Consider the following 16516-nt stretch of genomic DNA (forward strand, 5'->3'; position numbering starts at 1 on the left):
GGGTTGGGAAGATCCCCTGGAGGAGGAAATGGCAACCCACTCTAGTATTCTTGCCTGGGAGATCCCATGGACAGTCGGACACAACTTAGCGACAGCAAACTCCCCTTTTACTTGCAGTACCTGGCTGGTGAGTTGAGTGCCCTGGAGGCCTCCTCTCCAGAAACCGGCTCAGCAGAGCACAGCCCCAGCGCTTCCTTTTATGGTCATCATTCTCGCCCTTTGGCTCCACTCCACAGGTGAAGCAGCCTTTGGCAGGTAATATGAAGCTTCCTGAGCCAACAGGTTAAGAAAAGTCAACAAGTCAATCAAGAGCAGCCTCCTCCTGGTGGAGATGTGGGCACCACGGAGACACTGTTTTTCTGAAAACAGGGAGCCTCCAAGACCCAGACCTGAGACTCGATCTATGGATAAGCCCCTGGGCAGAGGAGACTTTTTTTCCTCCTGAAAAAAGCATCATGCTTACCTCTCTTTCAGATGGTCTCTTGACCCAGAAACATCTTAGGAACTCCTCACCTTCTGTTTTCCAGTCTTGGATCAAGTCTGCGTTCCCTTACGCCCCCGGATGAGACAGCTCCCTCTCCAACGGCCCTTTGCCTAATCTTAGATTCACTTCAAGAGGTAGTGTAGGCTGGCTCCCATGCCAATGGAGAAAGTTCACAGAGTGCCTGCTCCAGGGATGCCTCTGGGACTGTTCCTGCCGAGGATGAGAAGGTTCCAAGTACGAAAATACCAACCCCAGGCTCATAGGAGTGCACTCCATCAAAGCAGACACAGTCAGCAGAAGGGAATTTTGCTTAATTGGTGAAATGGCTCTATGGCTTCCCTGGTAGTTCAGATGGTAAAGAATCTGCCTGCAATGCAGCAGAGCCATGTTCAATCCCTGGGTCGGGAAGATCCCCTGGAGGAGGGAATGGCCACCCACTGCAGTATTCGTACCTGGAGAATCCCATGGACAGAGGAACCTAGCGGGCTACGGTCCATGGGGTCACAAAGAGCTGGACACGGCTGAGCACCTAACACTTTTTACTAGCCCGGCTTCTAAGTTGTTGCATGTCAGTATGAAGCATATTATTCCAGTAAGTGCCAGCACAGTTGTTAAAGCTAGTGTCAAAGTTGATCCTTGGTTCTGGGCTGTTCTCTTGACTCACCAGTTGGCACAAGCCAGAGTTAAACCAGTTTGTGAGGATTGACTCACTAGGAATCATATTTTCATGTGTGGTTTGTAAGACCTGCCACTTTGGTTTCTAGTCGTAACTAGCACGTCCCAAGCAGCATGAAGGTATACAAACAAAAATTAACTCTTCTTCTGCCTCTAGAGTTTGCTGTTTTCTTTAGAAAGTAACCTTGTGGGCCATTTATACTTAACTTTATCTTCAGGACTTATCCTTTGTGTTGTTAACTGCCTGGAGATGCCTTCTATTTAAAACAGTATGAGGACTTCCCTTGTAGTGCAGTGGGCTGAGAATCCACCTGCCAGTGCGGGGAACATGGGTTTAATCGCTGGTCCAGGAAGATTCCATATTCCTGCTGGGCCAGTAAGCTCATGCACCACAGCTGCTGAGCCCAAGCTCCAGGGCCCATGAGCTGAAACTTCTAAAGCCCAAGTGCCCTGGGTCCTATGCTCTGCAAGATGAGAAGCCTGATCTCTGCAATGAAGAGTGGCCCCCCGGCTTGCCACAACTAAAGAAAGCCTGAGTGGCAATGAAGTCCTGGCACAGCCAAAAAAACAAATTAAAAAAAAAACAAACTATGATTGGTACTCTGCTCTTCCGCTGTAGGGGATGAGGGTTCAATCCTCGGCCAGGAAACTAAGAAGCTACATGCCATGCACTGTGGCTGGGAAAACAACAAAACAACCCTATAAAAAAAGTGAAGTGAAAGTCGCTCAGTCATGTACAACTCTTCGCGACCCCATGGACTATACAGTCCATGGAATTCTCCAGGCCAGAATACTGAAGTGGGTAGCCTTACCCTTCTCCAGGGGATCTTCCCAATGCAGGGATTGAACCCAGGTCTCCCGCACTGCAGGCGGATTCTTTACCAGCTAAGCCACAGTGTAGTAGTAATTAACTTCGTGTGCAAGTTAATTATCTGTCTGGGTATTTTAGCACATTCTGTGACTTTTCCCAAAGATAAATTTCCCACCTCTTGCAGTGTTTGCTGCGCCAGCTGTGTGGCCTTTAATCTAAAACTCAAGAGAAATTCACCGGGGCCGTTGGTAGCAGAGCCTCCTGGGCACAGAGGTTGTAGTGATGAGGGTACCCACTAGGAGTAGAGTTCTGTTTTAACCAGTCATTTCCGGTTTATTCTGTTTTTCTCTGCCAACATCGAGTACCTCTAAAGTGTTCCCATTGTGAATTGTTGAATGGAGGGTGAGTTACATGCTGAGCCCCAGCAGGCGCCCCCGGCCACTGCCAGGGCCCCCCTCTCATCTCTCCTGACCTGTGCCCCGGGCTTGTGCTGCTGCCACATGAGAAACAAACAGCCATGTGACATCACTTGCTGTGTTTCAGTTGTGCCCGTGGGATGTGCTTATTTTATTTGCAGTATATGTTCGCTCCTTGCTCAAGATCTGTTTATCCCCCAGTCTTTCATCACGAGCAACTGATTTGTTTTTCTTTTACTTATCCTGTACATTGAATAGTTCTTCATTTGCCTCAGCTCATTGGAAGTTCAAGGTCCATTTTGCACGTCACCTCTAGAAAAGTGTAAAGAACAGTAGCAATATCATGCGACCTAATTTTACATTTTCATAATTTTACATTCTCTAGTAGCCACGTTAAAAAATATTAAAAGGAAAAAAAAACAGTGAAAGCAATTTAAGTAGTTTAATCCAGCGTATCTAAAGTATTGGCACTTCAGCATTTCATCAGTAGAAAAATGATTGCATTCTCCGTTTTTGTACAAAGTCCCTGACTTCACTTGTCGCTCTGGACTTGCCTGTCTGGCTCTGGGACGGAGTGTGAGACAGTGCAGGATTGTCTCCAGGGGGACCAGCTTTGGCTTAGAGTTTCTTTCTCCCCCCATATTTTCCCCTCTTCTGTGCGCACACCAAGAGATGAAAACCAAATATCCTTATAAGCCACCTTATCTTTTGAAACAAGAGATAAATGTTTTCGGCAGAGTTTGCGAAGGGCTGGATTAAGACGCACTCCCGAGCACCTGTGTTTGGGGAATGCAGGGGTCGGAGGGGGTAGGGTAGGATATGTCTCTTCCTTTTCCCTACTTTTGAGCAAGGCCAGGCTGCTTATTAGCAGAACTTGAGCCCACACATCTTAATTTATTCATTTTTCTTGGAGACATTCAGAGAACAAGGGAGAGACTGTGGTGAAAACCAGGGCCTCCCACAATCGGATCACGTGAAAAATGTTTTTCCCTTTAAGGCTCTAAGAGAGGATTTCAGTTGTTTAGGGACTGGCCTAGATTGGCTGATGGTGTCCCAGATTTCTTTCCTGGTGAGCTGTAGGAGGAGTTTAGTTCTGATGGCACCTGAGCTGATTGAAGGACTCCTGCTGATCACTTCCTTGTCCTTGTTAGAAGCTAGTGACTCTTCCCCACAGGCCGTCATGTGAGCTTAGGCCTGTGGGAAGGACCCTCTATAAATTGGATGTACATGTTGTCATGGAATAATACAACTGTTTTGCTTCCTGGGAAGAGAAAAACCTGGTTCTTTCCTTTTTGGATATCCTTCTTTTCCTGGGTTTGAGGAATAGTCCTTCCTGCTGCACAAATCTGTCTCAGGATAAATCACATCAAATCTATATGGCCTGCCGCCCGCCCTCTCCCCGAACACAGTGTCAATGCTTAAAGGTTGCCATGTGCGTTTAGATGTTCCCGCAAGTCTCATTGTTCTCATTGCCTTTGCTGTGTATTTTTTCCCTCTATTTTGTCTGTACAGTTGTGTTCGTAACAGTTTAATGTTATACAATAATAGGGTGAAGCAGAAAAAGACCACGATAGCAAGAAAGTCAGGCTGGAGAAGGAAGTCAAGTCACAGTCGTCATCTTCCTCTTCCCACAAGGAATCTTCCAAATCAAAGTGAGTATAGAGGCCGGGAACAGTCTGCAAAGGCGATCACAGCTTCCTGGATCATGTGCCCTGACAAACATTTTCCTTCTGCAGTAGAATGAGAGAATAGTCAACTCTTTGGGGTTCATTTTGACAGTACGCTAAATTTGTTTTGTTTTCCTCCACGAGGACCTTAGAGGAGGGAACAGTTGGTTTGGCAGCAAACTTAGATTTATCAAAAGCATGAAAAGCCTTGGCAAGAGTGACTGAGTCGTGTCACCATGTAAACCAACAGAGATTTGAGATAAAAAGGGGAGGGGGTCTGATGTGAAGGGGGCAGAGAGGAGGTACCGGTTGTGCGGAGCTGCTGCAGATAGAGTTGTTAGGGTAAAGGGTTAAGACCACTGGCAGACACTGCAAGCTTCGTGACAAGTTACGCAACCACATTTATCAACCTCATTTACTACTCATAGGTAGGACTCAATTTTTCAAAGGTTTAAAAAAAGAAAAGAAAAAAGCTCTGAAATTTGGCCTTTCCACAAAAATGGATTTCATGCTCTGTAATATCTTAATCTTTCATGTCAACAGCTACTTTGTCCTTTTAAGCCAAACAACAAAGCTGTGTGGTTCGTGTTCTGCCTTGACTTAGTTTTGCCTTGTGTTTCATTCCAGAATGTCCAGGCCCTCCTCTGAGCCCTCAAAGAAGGAAATGCTTCCCCCTTCACTCGTGTCGTCCTCGTCCTCCCAGAAGCCAGCCAAACCTGCACAGAAAAGGCCACGACAGGAAGACCCCGGTGGCCAGGACCCCCCCAAAAGTGCCAGTAGTACCAAGGGCAGCCACAGAGACCCTTCCACCTCCAAACACAGAAAAGCAGAGGGGAAGGTCTTTGGAAGCTCCACAGAGCACAAAGTAAGGAGGGACACAGTCGTGTCTTTAAATGTATCTTTAAATGCTCAAATAAGTCTTGACTGATGGTATTTCAGAGCTATTTCATCACTTTTAAAAGCCAGAATGAATAATTTGTGCTTAAATCTCCACTTTCCAGAGGGAGAGTAAGAAACAGTTCCTGTTACATGAAAATTTAGTTGGCAGTTTATTCTTAAAATGGTTCAGATGTGAAAATACAGAATAGATGCTTGGGTTAATTTTCTATCCAATGTTTTGCAGTAAAACATGGTTACTCTGGTTGGTTCTTGGCTTGGATGTAAATACTTCCATTATTAGTGATAATGGGAAAAAGTTACTTTCTCAAATACAAACTCCTTTCTTCCTGTTAACCTGGAACGGGTGATAGAGAGAGAGAGAGAGTGTGTGTTGCCTAAGAGTAAGTGTTAAATTTTGTTTGTTGATAATCTGTTCCCTTGAACATTCTTGTCTTGTGGCTTTTCTGTGTCCCCAATACAATCAAAATCTACAGTTTCAGTTGAATCTAGCTGAGAAAATGCTTGACTAAGCCTAAGTGTGCTGTGTTTGAGTTCTTCTCTTTTGAGCTCCTTTTGGGCTAATTTAGAGAAATAGTATTAGGTTGGTGCAAAAGTAATTGTGGTTTTGCATTGTTGAAATTTGCCGTTTGGTATTGAAATATATTCTTAAATGTGATTACGTTATACATTATTTTAATGCATATTTCTCACTTTGTGTTTTTTGCTAATGGCTTATTACTTGCTGTTTATATTTGTTTTAGACTATGGAAATGATGTTAGACAAAAAGCAAATCCGAGCGATTTTCTTATTTGAGTTCAAAATGAGTGGTAAAGTAGTGGAGACAACTTGTAACATCAACAACTCATTTGACCCAAGAACTGCTAATGAAGGTACAACGCAGTGGTGGTTCCAAAAGTTTTGCAAAGGAGACAAGAACCTTGAAGATAAGGAGCACAATGGCCGGCCATCGGAAGTTGACAACGACCAATTGAGAGCAGTCATTGAAGCTGGTCCGCTTACAGCTATACGAGAAGCTGCTGGAGAACTCAGCATCGACTATTCTACAGTCATTTGGCATTTGAAACAAACTGGAAAGGTGAAAAAGCTTGGTAAGCGGGTGCCTCATGAGTTGATCAGAAATCAAAAAAATCATTGTTTTGAAGTGTCATCCTGTAAAACAAAAGTGAACCATTTCTTGATAAGATTGTGACATACGACAAAAAGTGGATTGTATGTGACAACTGGCGATGTCAGTGGTTGGACCAAGAAGAAGCTCTAATGCACTTCCCAAAGCCAAACTTGCACCAGGAAGAAGTCACAGTCATTTTGGTGGTCTCCTGCCCTTCTGGTCCACTACAGCTTTCTGAATCCCAGTGAAACCATTACATCTGAGAAGTGTGCTCAGCGAATCGATGAGATGCACCAAAAACTGCAACGCCTGCAGCCGGCATTGGTCAACAGAAAGGGCCCAGTTCTCCACACCAACACCCAACTGTACGTCAACACAACCAACACTTCGAAAGTTGAACGAATTGAGCTACGAAGTTTTGCCATATTCACCTGACCTTTTTGCCAGTCGACTACCATTTCTTCAAGCATGTCAACAACTTTTTGCAGGGAAAATGCTTCTACAACCAGCAGGAGTCGGAAAATGCTTTCCAAGAGTTCATTGAATCCCACAGCACGGACTTTTACACTATGTGAATAAATAAACTTATTTCTCAGGGGCAAAAATGTGTTGATTGTAGTAGTTCCTATTTTGATTAATAAAGATGTGTTCGAGCCTAGTTATAATGATTTAAAATTCACGGTCCAAAGCCGCAGTTAAGTTTGCACCAACCGAATAGGTTTATGTCAGTGATCTTAAATGTGAGAGGGTGATCGATGTGATGATTTTTTTCAAGGGATCTTCTGGAGATACTGCAAACCGTTTTCCAGTGCCTTCTTTGCCAAATGGTAACTCCAAACCAGGGAAGCCTCACGTGAAGTTTGACAAGTAAGACCTTGGGTGCTGCTCCCGGCATCTTTGCCCACCTCCTGCCCTCCTGCCTCCCCTTCACACCGCCCGGCCCCCCGTCCTTTCTAGTCCTTTCACTCCAGTCCAGTGCCTGTAGCTTCCTGTGACCCACTCCTGGTCTTTTTCCTCTCTTTCAGACAACAAGCCGATTTTCACCTGAAGGAAGCCAAAAGGTTGAAGGACAAAGCAGAATTAGTGGTCCGTCTTGGCTCTTTCTCCCTTGGGTGGAATGTTTTCTGATAAACTACTTGCCATCTCATTCTGCTGTATTGCACATCGCTAACCAGGGAGGGGGCTGGTGGGGGAAGGCAGGGCAGCATGGGGCGTAAGAGCGTCAGCAGGGTCAGAATCAGTGAGGGGTGAGGGGTCCTAGTGGAGTAACATGACTGTGGCTTCATTGACTCAGTGTGATCGTGGGCAGATAGGGTACCAGCGTGTGTTTTCTGTCTGCGTGGGTGAAAGTTGATCTACCTGAAAGTGTTTCATGTAATACACACAAGTGCTTCCTTGCGTCCCACTGAATCCGTTCTTTGGATGTGAAAAACAGCTCTTGCTTTTTGAAAGCTGGTCAGTTTTTGTTCACCCCAAAACATTTCAAAAAGTAAGGTAGCCTGTTTGCACTCCAAAATTATTTTAAAACCCCAGAGAGACTAACAGTGAACAGTGGACCAGTGCCATCAGAGGAAATTTTACAGTGAGGCTGACGATGGTTCTGTTGGTAAACAAGCAAGGAACTCTTTCCCTGGTGGCTCTTGGACCTTCTGGAAGGTGGCAGTTTTTGTTAGTTACATACATAATTAAATATGCTTTTAATTCTCCACTGCAGTATAGTCAGATAAGGCTTGCCCTTTGTCATAGTTAAACATCTAAGACTATGGGGTTTTATTTACTTGGTGTATTCCCCACACCCAAACCCCTGCAGAGAGCATATGTTGAACTTTGTACCACAACAGCGTCAGTTGCTTTGATTCTGCCATGTGCAGACATAACCACAAACTCCGGTGGTCCACGGGGATTGAATGGGATCCATCCGTGGTGGCCGCAGAATCCACACCCACCCCACTTGCTCGGTGTTCTGCATCCCCCGTCTGTGGACTGGCACCTGTTCTCAGGCTTGGGAGGGCTGGGCCAAGTCCTTTTTATCAGGTCCCTGTTCATCAGGGTAGGCTCCTTCCCACTTTGGCTGCTGTGAGAGGGTCACAGGCAAAGTTAGGCGCTATCTGCAAAGTGACTCTGTACTGGGATGGCCTGAGTCAGATTGAGATGCCTCAAGCTGCACCAGACAACACTGTGTCCTCAGCCTCTTCCTTTTACTTCTCTGAGGCTGTTGTGAGAACTGTACGAATCTTTGGGTTTTCGAAATAAAATAAATATTAGGTACCCTGTCTGCCACTCATTGACAGCTTATCTTGACATTGGGCACTTTCAGCACTGAGTCCCTCATTATTCAAACAAGATTCCTACTCCAGCGAACTTTTGTGTGTGTCGTATTTCATCTGTACATATGCACATCTTCTTTCTCCTTTCCTATGGCTATTGCATCTGTTTTAATAAACAATATTAACTCATTCTACTCACAAAATAATGCTGGTTTGGATGGAAACCTGAATGACCAGCCTCTCTGTTATGTTTTCCTTTAATCACACGATGTCTTAAACATGTCCATCTTTCACAGCAAATAGTTAAGTGCATAACGTGAAAGTGAAGTCGCTCAGTCGTGCCCGACTCTTAGCGACCCCATGGACTGCAGCCTGCCAGGGTCCTCTGTCCATGGGATTTTTCAGGCAAGAGTACTGGAGTGGGGTGCCATTGCCTTCTCCAATAACTGAGTATAGAGGAGTGTATTTCATCTCTATTCTTCTTTTACTTATTGTTGGCTAAGGAAATTAGAACTCGGCAACCCACTCCAGTATTCTTGCCCGGAAAATCCCGGGGACAGAAGAGCCTGGCAGGCTACAGTCCGTGGGGTTGTAAAGAGTCTGACACGACTAAGCACATGAGCACAGCACGTATCACCTTTAACACTGTCCCAGGAGGCCCATAGAGTTATCACAGGAATATTCTCACTAGTAACCTTACAGAATCCTCAAAGAAGTGGGAATTGGCAAATTGCCTTAGTATGGTTATTTTTGTTTCTACCCTGAGGCCAATATAAATTTTGAAAATTCCATGAAAGAGATGGTATTGGATAAGTAAATTGGAAGAGTTAAATTCCCACCAGTGAAGCAAACCAATAAGGCCCTTTACTATTGATTATTTGGGGCATGCTGATTGGATTTTTATTCTTTCTGTCACTGATTTTCTGAGCCTGGGTTCTCTAGAAGAAATGTCTTAAAATGAAGTTATTTTTTAAAATGAAAGGTAGCAGCCATCTTTCTTTGCCAGACCATGTTTCTTTGCCGATTCGTCACCATCTCCTTACATTCCACGTGCGTCTTTATGGTTTTCAGTCTTTCTCTTTGAACATACCGCATTAGAGGCGTTAGCAGACGCTACAGCCTTGCCCATGTCATGTTGACCAGTTGCTCTTACCTCGTGTGCCGCTTATGTGTGTGGAGAGGAAAGTGGAGGCTCTTGCCCCAGTCTCTGTCGAGTTGGCTGAGTTCCACCAAGTGAGAAGAGTGTTAAGTGACAAAATGCGTATTCAGGCTTAAGTGACCGCCAGTATCTGGTTGCATCCATACGTCTGCATTCCCGTTGAGGGACTCTAAAATGTTATCCCTGCTGACCCAGAGGACTGCCTTGTGCCCTTAACCCAGGCTTCCAAAGAGGGGATCTGTTGGGCTGTAAAATACATCAAAAGATTATTGTTCGACATGATACCTGAGATGCTTGTAAACCATAACATTTTTTTACTTGTTGCAAGATAAAGTTCAGCACATACAAAGAAACCATGAATGCATCATTCTAGATGTATAGAATAACCCTCATATAATGGGTAACTGCACACTAGTAACGAGGGGACCATGTACTTGGTGCCGTAGCTTGAGTGTGTACTTCGGTAGATTTTGAGAAGTGAATGTTATTACGATTGTCTTCTCTTTCCTACTGAATTTTTGCTGGAAGAAAGTTCTCAGTAAGTCAGAGCGGATGGGCTTTGGTTATCATGGTTGAGTTAGTCTGTCCCTGACTTCTCTCCAGCCGTAGTTCAGCTCAGACGGTGGGGGCTGGTTTCTGTAGAGAATATGTGTGAGAAGCTGAGTAAAGTCCGTGTTAGGCTTGACAAGGACCGTGTTCTTCGCCCACAGACGGACAAGGTAGGGAAGGCCTTTAAATACCTGGAGGCTGCCTTGTCCTTTATCGAGTGTGGTGTCGCCCTGGAGTCGGAGAGCCCCGCGTCCAAGTCGGCGTACTCCATCTACTCGGAGACCGTGGACCTCATTAAGTGAGTGCCTGCCCGTGTTGTCTTCCTCTTAGCACTTCCTGTCCTCACCTTTACGGCTTTAATCCATGTGAACTTCGGTGTGAGGACAACTTAACAAAGGGGAGCCTTTAAGAAGTCACTGATCCAGGAAGTTGGTTGGTTTTCTGTTTTTTTTTTTTTTGTCATAAACTGAAATTGTGTCCCAGATGAAGTGCTAAACCAGAATAACTCGGTCTGGCCAAGTGAACGGTGAAATGCCAGTCCCTTTAGGGAGGGGGTTGGTTTCTTCCAGCTTGACTTTCTTATCAGATGCCCTCTTGTTTCTGCTGCGGCCCTCTCATCTTTATCACCTGCGTTTCAGCAGGGGACTCGGTAAGAACACAGGTCTGCTTGGTTTCAAGCAGGTGGGTAGGTGAGAGAGCAGGCGTGTCCTCGCCTTGTCTTCTGGATGGCTTGAATTGTTGCGCTAAAGCCTTGTTTGTCTTCTCTGCTGCTGTCTTGTGGTCACATCTTTAGGAAAAATCAATATGAAACCAAGACAAACATAATAAGGTGTCTTTGTGCCTGGAGTTTTCTGACTGCCTGTTTTGACTTGATGTACATGTATATTTTCCTGTAGGTTCATATTGTCATTAAAATCCTTCTCGGATGCCACAACGCCAACACAGGAGAAGATATTTGCTGTTTTATGGTGTGTATTTTTCCCTTTGTCTGGAAAGTATTACATTTGCTTTTTCATCTCTTGATGTTACCAAGAGAGTTTGATAGCTTGTTTTCTTAAAATGAAAATAATAATGAAAGGTGAATCAGTACCAGAAAGTGGGAGTTTGTGTGTCAAGGGGTTAATCTCACTGGTGATTAATTATTATGAGATGTCATCTACTGCCATTTTACTGACGACTCAGATTCTTTGGTCTTGTGACTTAAATTATATCCTTGTGTATCTGTGTTTGACCATTAGAATGCAGGCAGATTCTTTACCATCTGAGCCCCGAAGGAAGCCCATTCATTGGAAAAGAACCAATTCATTGGAAAAGCCTGACACTGGGAAAGAGTGAGGGCAGGAGGAGAAGGGGGCGACAGAGGATGAGATGGTTGGATGGCATCACCGACTCAATGGACATGAGTTTGAGCAAACTCTGGGAGATAGTGAAGGATAGGGAAGCCTGGTGGGCTGTAGTCCATGGGGTTGTAAAGAGATGGACACACACAGCTTAGTGACTGAAGCACAACAGATATATTGGTACTGTTTCACCTGTGTTTACTTCTGACGCTAGTACAGGGAGGTTCTTGATGTTCTTCCTCTTGTTAATTGAGGAAAATCCAGTGGTAGAAAAGGTTTGGTGGCTCGCTGTCTGTAGTGGTGATACTCGTGTCTCCAAGGCAGTGCTTCATTTCCACTTACCTTTTTGTTCACAGCATGCGTTGCCAGTCCATTTTGAACATGGCAATGTTTCGTTGTAAAAAAGATATGGCAATAAAGTATTCCCGCACGCTTAACGAACACTTCTTCAAGACTTCTTCCAAGGTTGCTCAGGCACCTTCTCCATGCATCGCAAGGTAATGACCAGCCTAACTGAAATAACTCCCGGTGTTAAATGCTCTCTTTATGTGCCTCTTGTATGCTTTCAGCATGTCAGAATACTTCCATGTGCGGTCTTGCCCCTTCAACTGAAATCACCTGCACATCTCTACCTTTTTGAGGAGTCATTAGAAATCACGATATTTGCTGGCTGGGCAACATAAAGAGATAATTGTAAAAGAATACAAGGTCCATATCTCAGACCTTTGAGGATGTTTAGATATGCCCAACGATGCAACAGGCAAAGCCAGCGGAACCAGAGACAAAGTCCTTTATCCTTCTAGACCAGGGGTCCCCAACCTTCGGGATCTAATGCCCAATGATCGGAGGTGGAGCTGATGTAATAGTAGTAGAAATAAAATGCACAATAAACATAACATGCTTGAATCATCCTGAAACCATCCTGCCCGCATGCACTCCCCCCCAAAGTCCATGGAAAAATTGTCTTCCTCAAAACTGGTCCCTGGTGCCGAAAAGGCTGGGGACCACTGTTCTGTACAGCATGCCATCTTGGCGTTTCACTAAACAAGAAGTTTGCAGAACCAGTTGCCTGCCACCTTTTCAGGATCTGGAACAGAGACGAAGAAAGAAAACAATTCAAGCTAAATTCCTTCCCCCACTTGGTGAACTGCTCGTCTATCCCATGAACTGTCGAAAAGCAGAGTCCTTGTGCAGGTGTTTTTGAGATGCAGATATAGAATTTCCTGCCCTTTAGTACGTATCTAGTTTGTTTTTTTTTAATTTGGTCATCCTCCTTGAAAAGCTCCCAGTTCTGATGGGTTTTGCTATTTTAAGAGCATCACCTAGAAGCCTGCCCCATTTCCAGCAGGTTCAAAAGAGGAGATTCCCACATGGCTTCTCTTAAAAAAAGACAGTCCTGATTGAGAATGAACTTCTTACCTCTGAAAATGACTCCCACCTCTGAGGTAGTCTTCTCAAATAATAGGTTGTCAGTTACTTTGTTTTTTTAAAGTTTTTATTTTATATTGGAGTGTAGCCGATTAACAATGTTGTGGTAGTTTCAGGTGGACAGCAAAGGGACTCAGCCATACATAGACATGCGTCCATTCTCCCCCAGACTCCCCTCGCATCCAGGCTGCCGCGTCAGTGAGCGGAGTTCCCTGGGCTGCGCAGCAGGCCCTTGTTGGTCGTCCGTTTTCAGTATAGCAGTGTGTACACATCCATCTCAGACTCCCTAACTATCCCTTCCCACCCTCCTTCCCCTAGCTGCCATACGTTTGTTCTCTGAGTCTGTGAGTCTGTTTTGTACGTAAGTTTATTTGTATCATTTCTTTTTAGACTCCACGTATAAGGGATATCATACGCTATTTCTTTGTTTCTTGCTCTGTATCAGTCACATAATTTGAGATTACTCCTTCACTGTGAGCACCTTCCTGTACCAGACCTTGTTGTAGGTGCAGGAAAGCCTCAGTAAACAAAGCAGACAGGAATTGCTGCCTTCGGGGGGCTCCTACTCTAGTCCTTCCAAGTGTGCATTCTGCCGGGGACACTTAGGATCCCTGAGGACCCACAGAGCCCGAGGGCGGATGTCACCACGTCACCAGGTCACGGCCGCTGGCCGTCTCTCCGTTCATATGCCTCAGTCCTTAGGTCTGAGTGACTGCACCTGCTTTCTCATTTGATCCGTGTCAAGGTGCAATTGCAGGTGTGGGTGGACAATCCCTAGGAGAGCAAAGGGCGTGCTGTGAGTCTCTGGGGCCCAGTCTCCTCCGGGACTGTGCCCTGGTCAGCCAGTCACACGTTCAGCAGGTGTTTACCCAGAGCCCCCGCTGTGCTAAGTGCTAGACACGCAGAGACGAGTCAGACACAGTCCCTGTCTTCATGGTGCCTGTGAGGCAGGGGGAGGAATAGAAGAATAGGAGGAGATGTGATAAACGTGAGAGGCAAGGTCAGGCGACCGGAAGGAAGCTGTGATGTGCCCCAGGGTCTGGGAGAGCGCCAGGTACAGAGTAGGAGCTCAGGGATGTTTCTTGAGTGGACGAAAGAAGGAATATATCAGAGATGAGGCCCATCTTCTCAGGGAAAGTGTTGTCTTGCCAGGAGAAGCTGGAGTAGAGGGTGGGGAGAGAAGAGATTCCATGGGCGTAGCAGATGCAGAGGGCCCAGGCATGCACCGGGAATACGGATCGGCCCACCCAGTTCTGTGTCCAGGGAAGGCCACCTTCCCCAGTTCCTTTTTCCGTTTGGAGGGTCCTATGCCACTGTGTTTTAGGAAATAAATTTCCATTACCCTGAAGGGGAAGGGCCCCTCTTTGACTTCATAGAAGTGACTGGCATCTTGGCAGATACACAGAGACCAGGTGACTGGGATTGCAGTTCCAGAAGCAGGAGTTCAGGTGATTAACCAGTCCTCTTTTCTCCCGCTTCCCAGAAGCACAGGCACACCGTCCCCCCTCTCTCCGATCCCTTCTCCGGCCAGCTCCATAGGGTCCCAGTCAAGTGCTGGCAGCGTGGGGAGCGGGGCGCTGCCCGCCACCATCAGCACCCCTGTCACCATCCAAAACATGACATCCTCCTATGTCAGCATTACTTCCCACGTCCTTACCGCCTTTGACCTGTGGGAACAGGCTGAGGTCCTCACCAGGAAGAACAAAGGTAAATGGTTCTGTGGTGGTGGTTACTGGGCCAAGGGGATTGGGCAGGGAATAACGTTGCGTGTTCCCTTCAGTGTTTTGGCCTTTTTGTTGTTTTAAATTATAGGTGATTTACAGTGCTGCATTAATTTCTACTGTAGAGCAAAGTGATCCAATTACCCGTATATATATTCTTTATTTTATTCTTTCCCATTATGGCTCGTCACAGGTTGTTGAATGTAGTTACCTGTGCTATAGAGTAGGACCTGGTTGTTTATCCATTCTGTGCTATGTGTCTGCTGCTGCTGCTGCTAAGTCGCTTCAGTCGTGTCCGACTCTCTGCGACCCCACAGACGGCAGCCCACCAGGCTCCCCCGTCCCTGGGATTCTCCAGGCAAGAACACTGGGGTGGGCTGCCGTTGCCTTCTCCATGCCTGCGCGCATGGTTTGTGTCTGCTAACTGCAAACTCCTACTCCACCCTCCTTCCCCTCGCCTCCCCCTTGGCAACCGTAAGCCTGCTCTCTATGTCTGAGTCTGTTTCTGTCTCATGGGTAGGTTCATCTGGCAGACTTTAGACTCCGTGTGCGAGTTATAGCATATGCTGCTTGTCTTTCTCTGGCTGACTTACCTCACTCAGTATGATAATCCCCCGTGTTGCTGCACTTGGCATTATTTCCTTTTTTATGGCTGCATAGTAGTCCATTGTAAATATATACCACATCTTTATCCACTCGTCTGTGGGGGGACATTTAGTTTCTTTCCATATTTTGGCTTTTATGAATAGTGCAGCTGTGAATGTCTAGGTGCATATATCTTTTTTTTTTTTTTACGAAAAATATTTATTTTTAATTGATTGATGATTGCTTTACAGTATTGGTTTGATTTCTGTCATGCATCATCATGACCATCTGGGTGCATATATCTTTTTGAGTTAGAGTTTTGTCCGGATATATGCTCAAGGGTGTGGAGTTGCTAGATCATATGGGAATTCTGTTTTTAGCTTTTTGAGGAACCTCCATACTGTTTGCCACAGTGACTGCCCCAACACAGTCCCACCAACTGTCAGTGTTTTCAAGAAGAGGAAGTTGTAGCTATTTATTCTTCTCACATTTTCTCCATTCTGTGACAGTTCTTCCTTGAGATGGATTTCTGTGACTTGATCGTAGCAAAATTAAATTAGAAGTGGCTTCTGCACCGTGCCTCTTAGGGAGTTTTGGTATCACTGGTGGTGGTTTAGTAGCTAAATCATGTCCGACCCTTGCAGCCCCATGGACTAGGGTCTCTGCCTGGCTGGTCTGTCCATTGGGTTTTCCAGGCAAGAATACTGGAGTGGGTTGCCCTTTTCTTCTCCAGGGGATCTTCCCGACCTGGGAATCGAACCCAGGGGCTCCTGTACTATAGGCCGATTCTTTACCAACTGAGCTACGAGGGAAGCATTTGTTATCATTATTTCCCCCTGAACTGAAGTGCTGGCAAAAGGGCAAAGCAAGTGCAGAAGGAAAGGCATCAGCTCTTGCCAGGAACAACACATTTGACATGGGAAGTGGCATTGCCTGAAATACTGAGCTTATTGTTTGTTTTCACTGTATGTTAAGAAAGATGGTTAGCAACAGTATAGGAAAATACAGCTTAGTGAACAGTCTTGAGTCTTGTTTGAGAAGAAGGCCCTTGGAGAAATCCAAGGTTCAGGAGATGATTGATCATCCTATCAGAGGAACTGTTTGGTGGCTGTGACCATTAAGTAAAAGCATATATGTAAATACCAGATGAAAGCCTGGATGTATTCTTGCCTGGCTATACAGAAACAGTAAGCCAACTGGCTGTGGCCATTTGATTTCCTCACAGCCTCTTGAAACTTCATTCTCTTTCTTAGCAAACTAATGATGCTTTTTTTTTTTTTTTTAACATATTGGGTACTTTTGTTAGTTTTCCTTCATGCATCCACCACTGATCCCAAAAGTATGATGTCAGCCACTGTGCCAGGCATTATAGAGTCAACGCTGAAACAAACGTAGTTCCTCCCCT

At 45.5% G+C, this 16516-nt stretch overlaps 1 protein-coding gene across 4 annotated transcripts in view; it reads left to right on the forward strand.

The window, feature by feature from the left end:
* Positions 1-16516, forward strand: part of AFF1 (ALF transcription elongation factor 1) — a 142016-nt gene that overhangs the window by 119946 nt on the left and 5554 nt on the right. For all 4 annotated transcript variants that reach the window (XM_052641631.1, XM_052641633.1, XM_052641632.1 and 1 more), the window contains 8 exons: positions 3935-4038; positions 4681-4918; positions 6838-6929; positions 7088-7148; positions 10199-10335; positions 10934-11005; positions 11734-11874; positions 14289-14512. In XM_052641631.1, the coding sequence (XP_052497591.1) occupies positions 3935-4038; positions 4681-4918; positions 6838-6929; positions 7088-7148; positions 10199-10335; positions 10934-11005; positions 11734-11874; positions 14289-14512 (1069 nt within the window). The remainder of the gene's footprint in view (positions 1-3934; positions 4039-4680; positions 4919-6837; positions 6930-7087; positions 7149-10198; positions 10336-10933; positions 11006-11733; positions 11875-14288; positions 14513-16516) is intronic.

Source organism: Budorcas taxicolor, chromosome 6, assembly GCF_023091745.1.
Source record: "Budorcas taxicolor isolate Tak-1 chromosome 6, Takin1.1, whole genome shotgun sequence".
In the NCBI taxonomy this organism is placed as follows: domain Eukaryota; kingdom Metazoa; phylum Chordata; class Mammalia; order Artiodactyla; family Bovidae; genus Budorcas; species Budorcas taxicolor.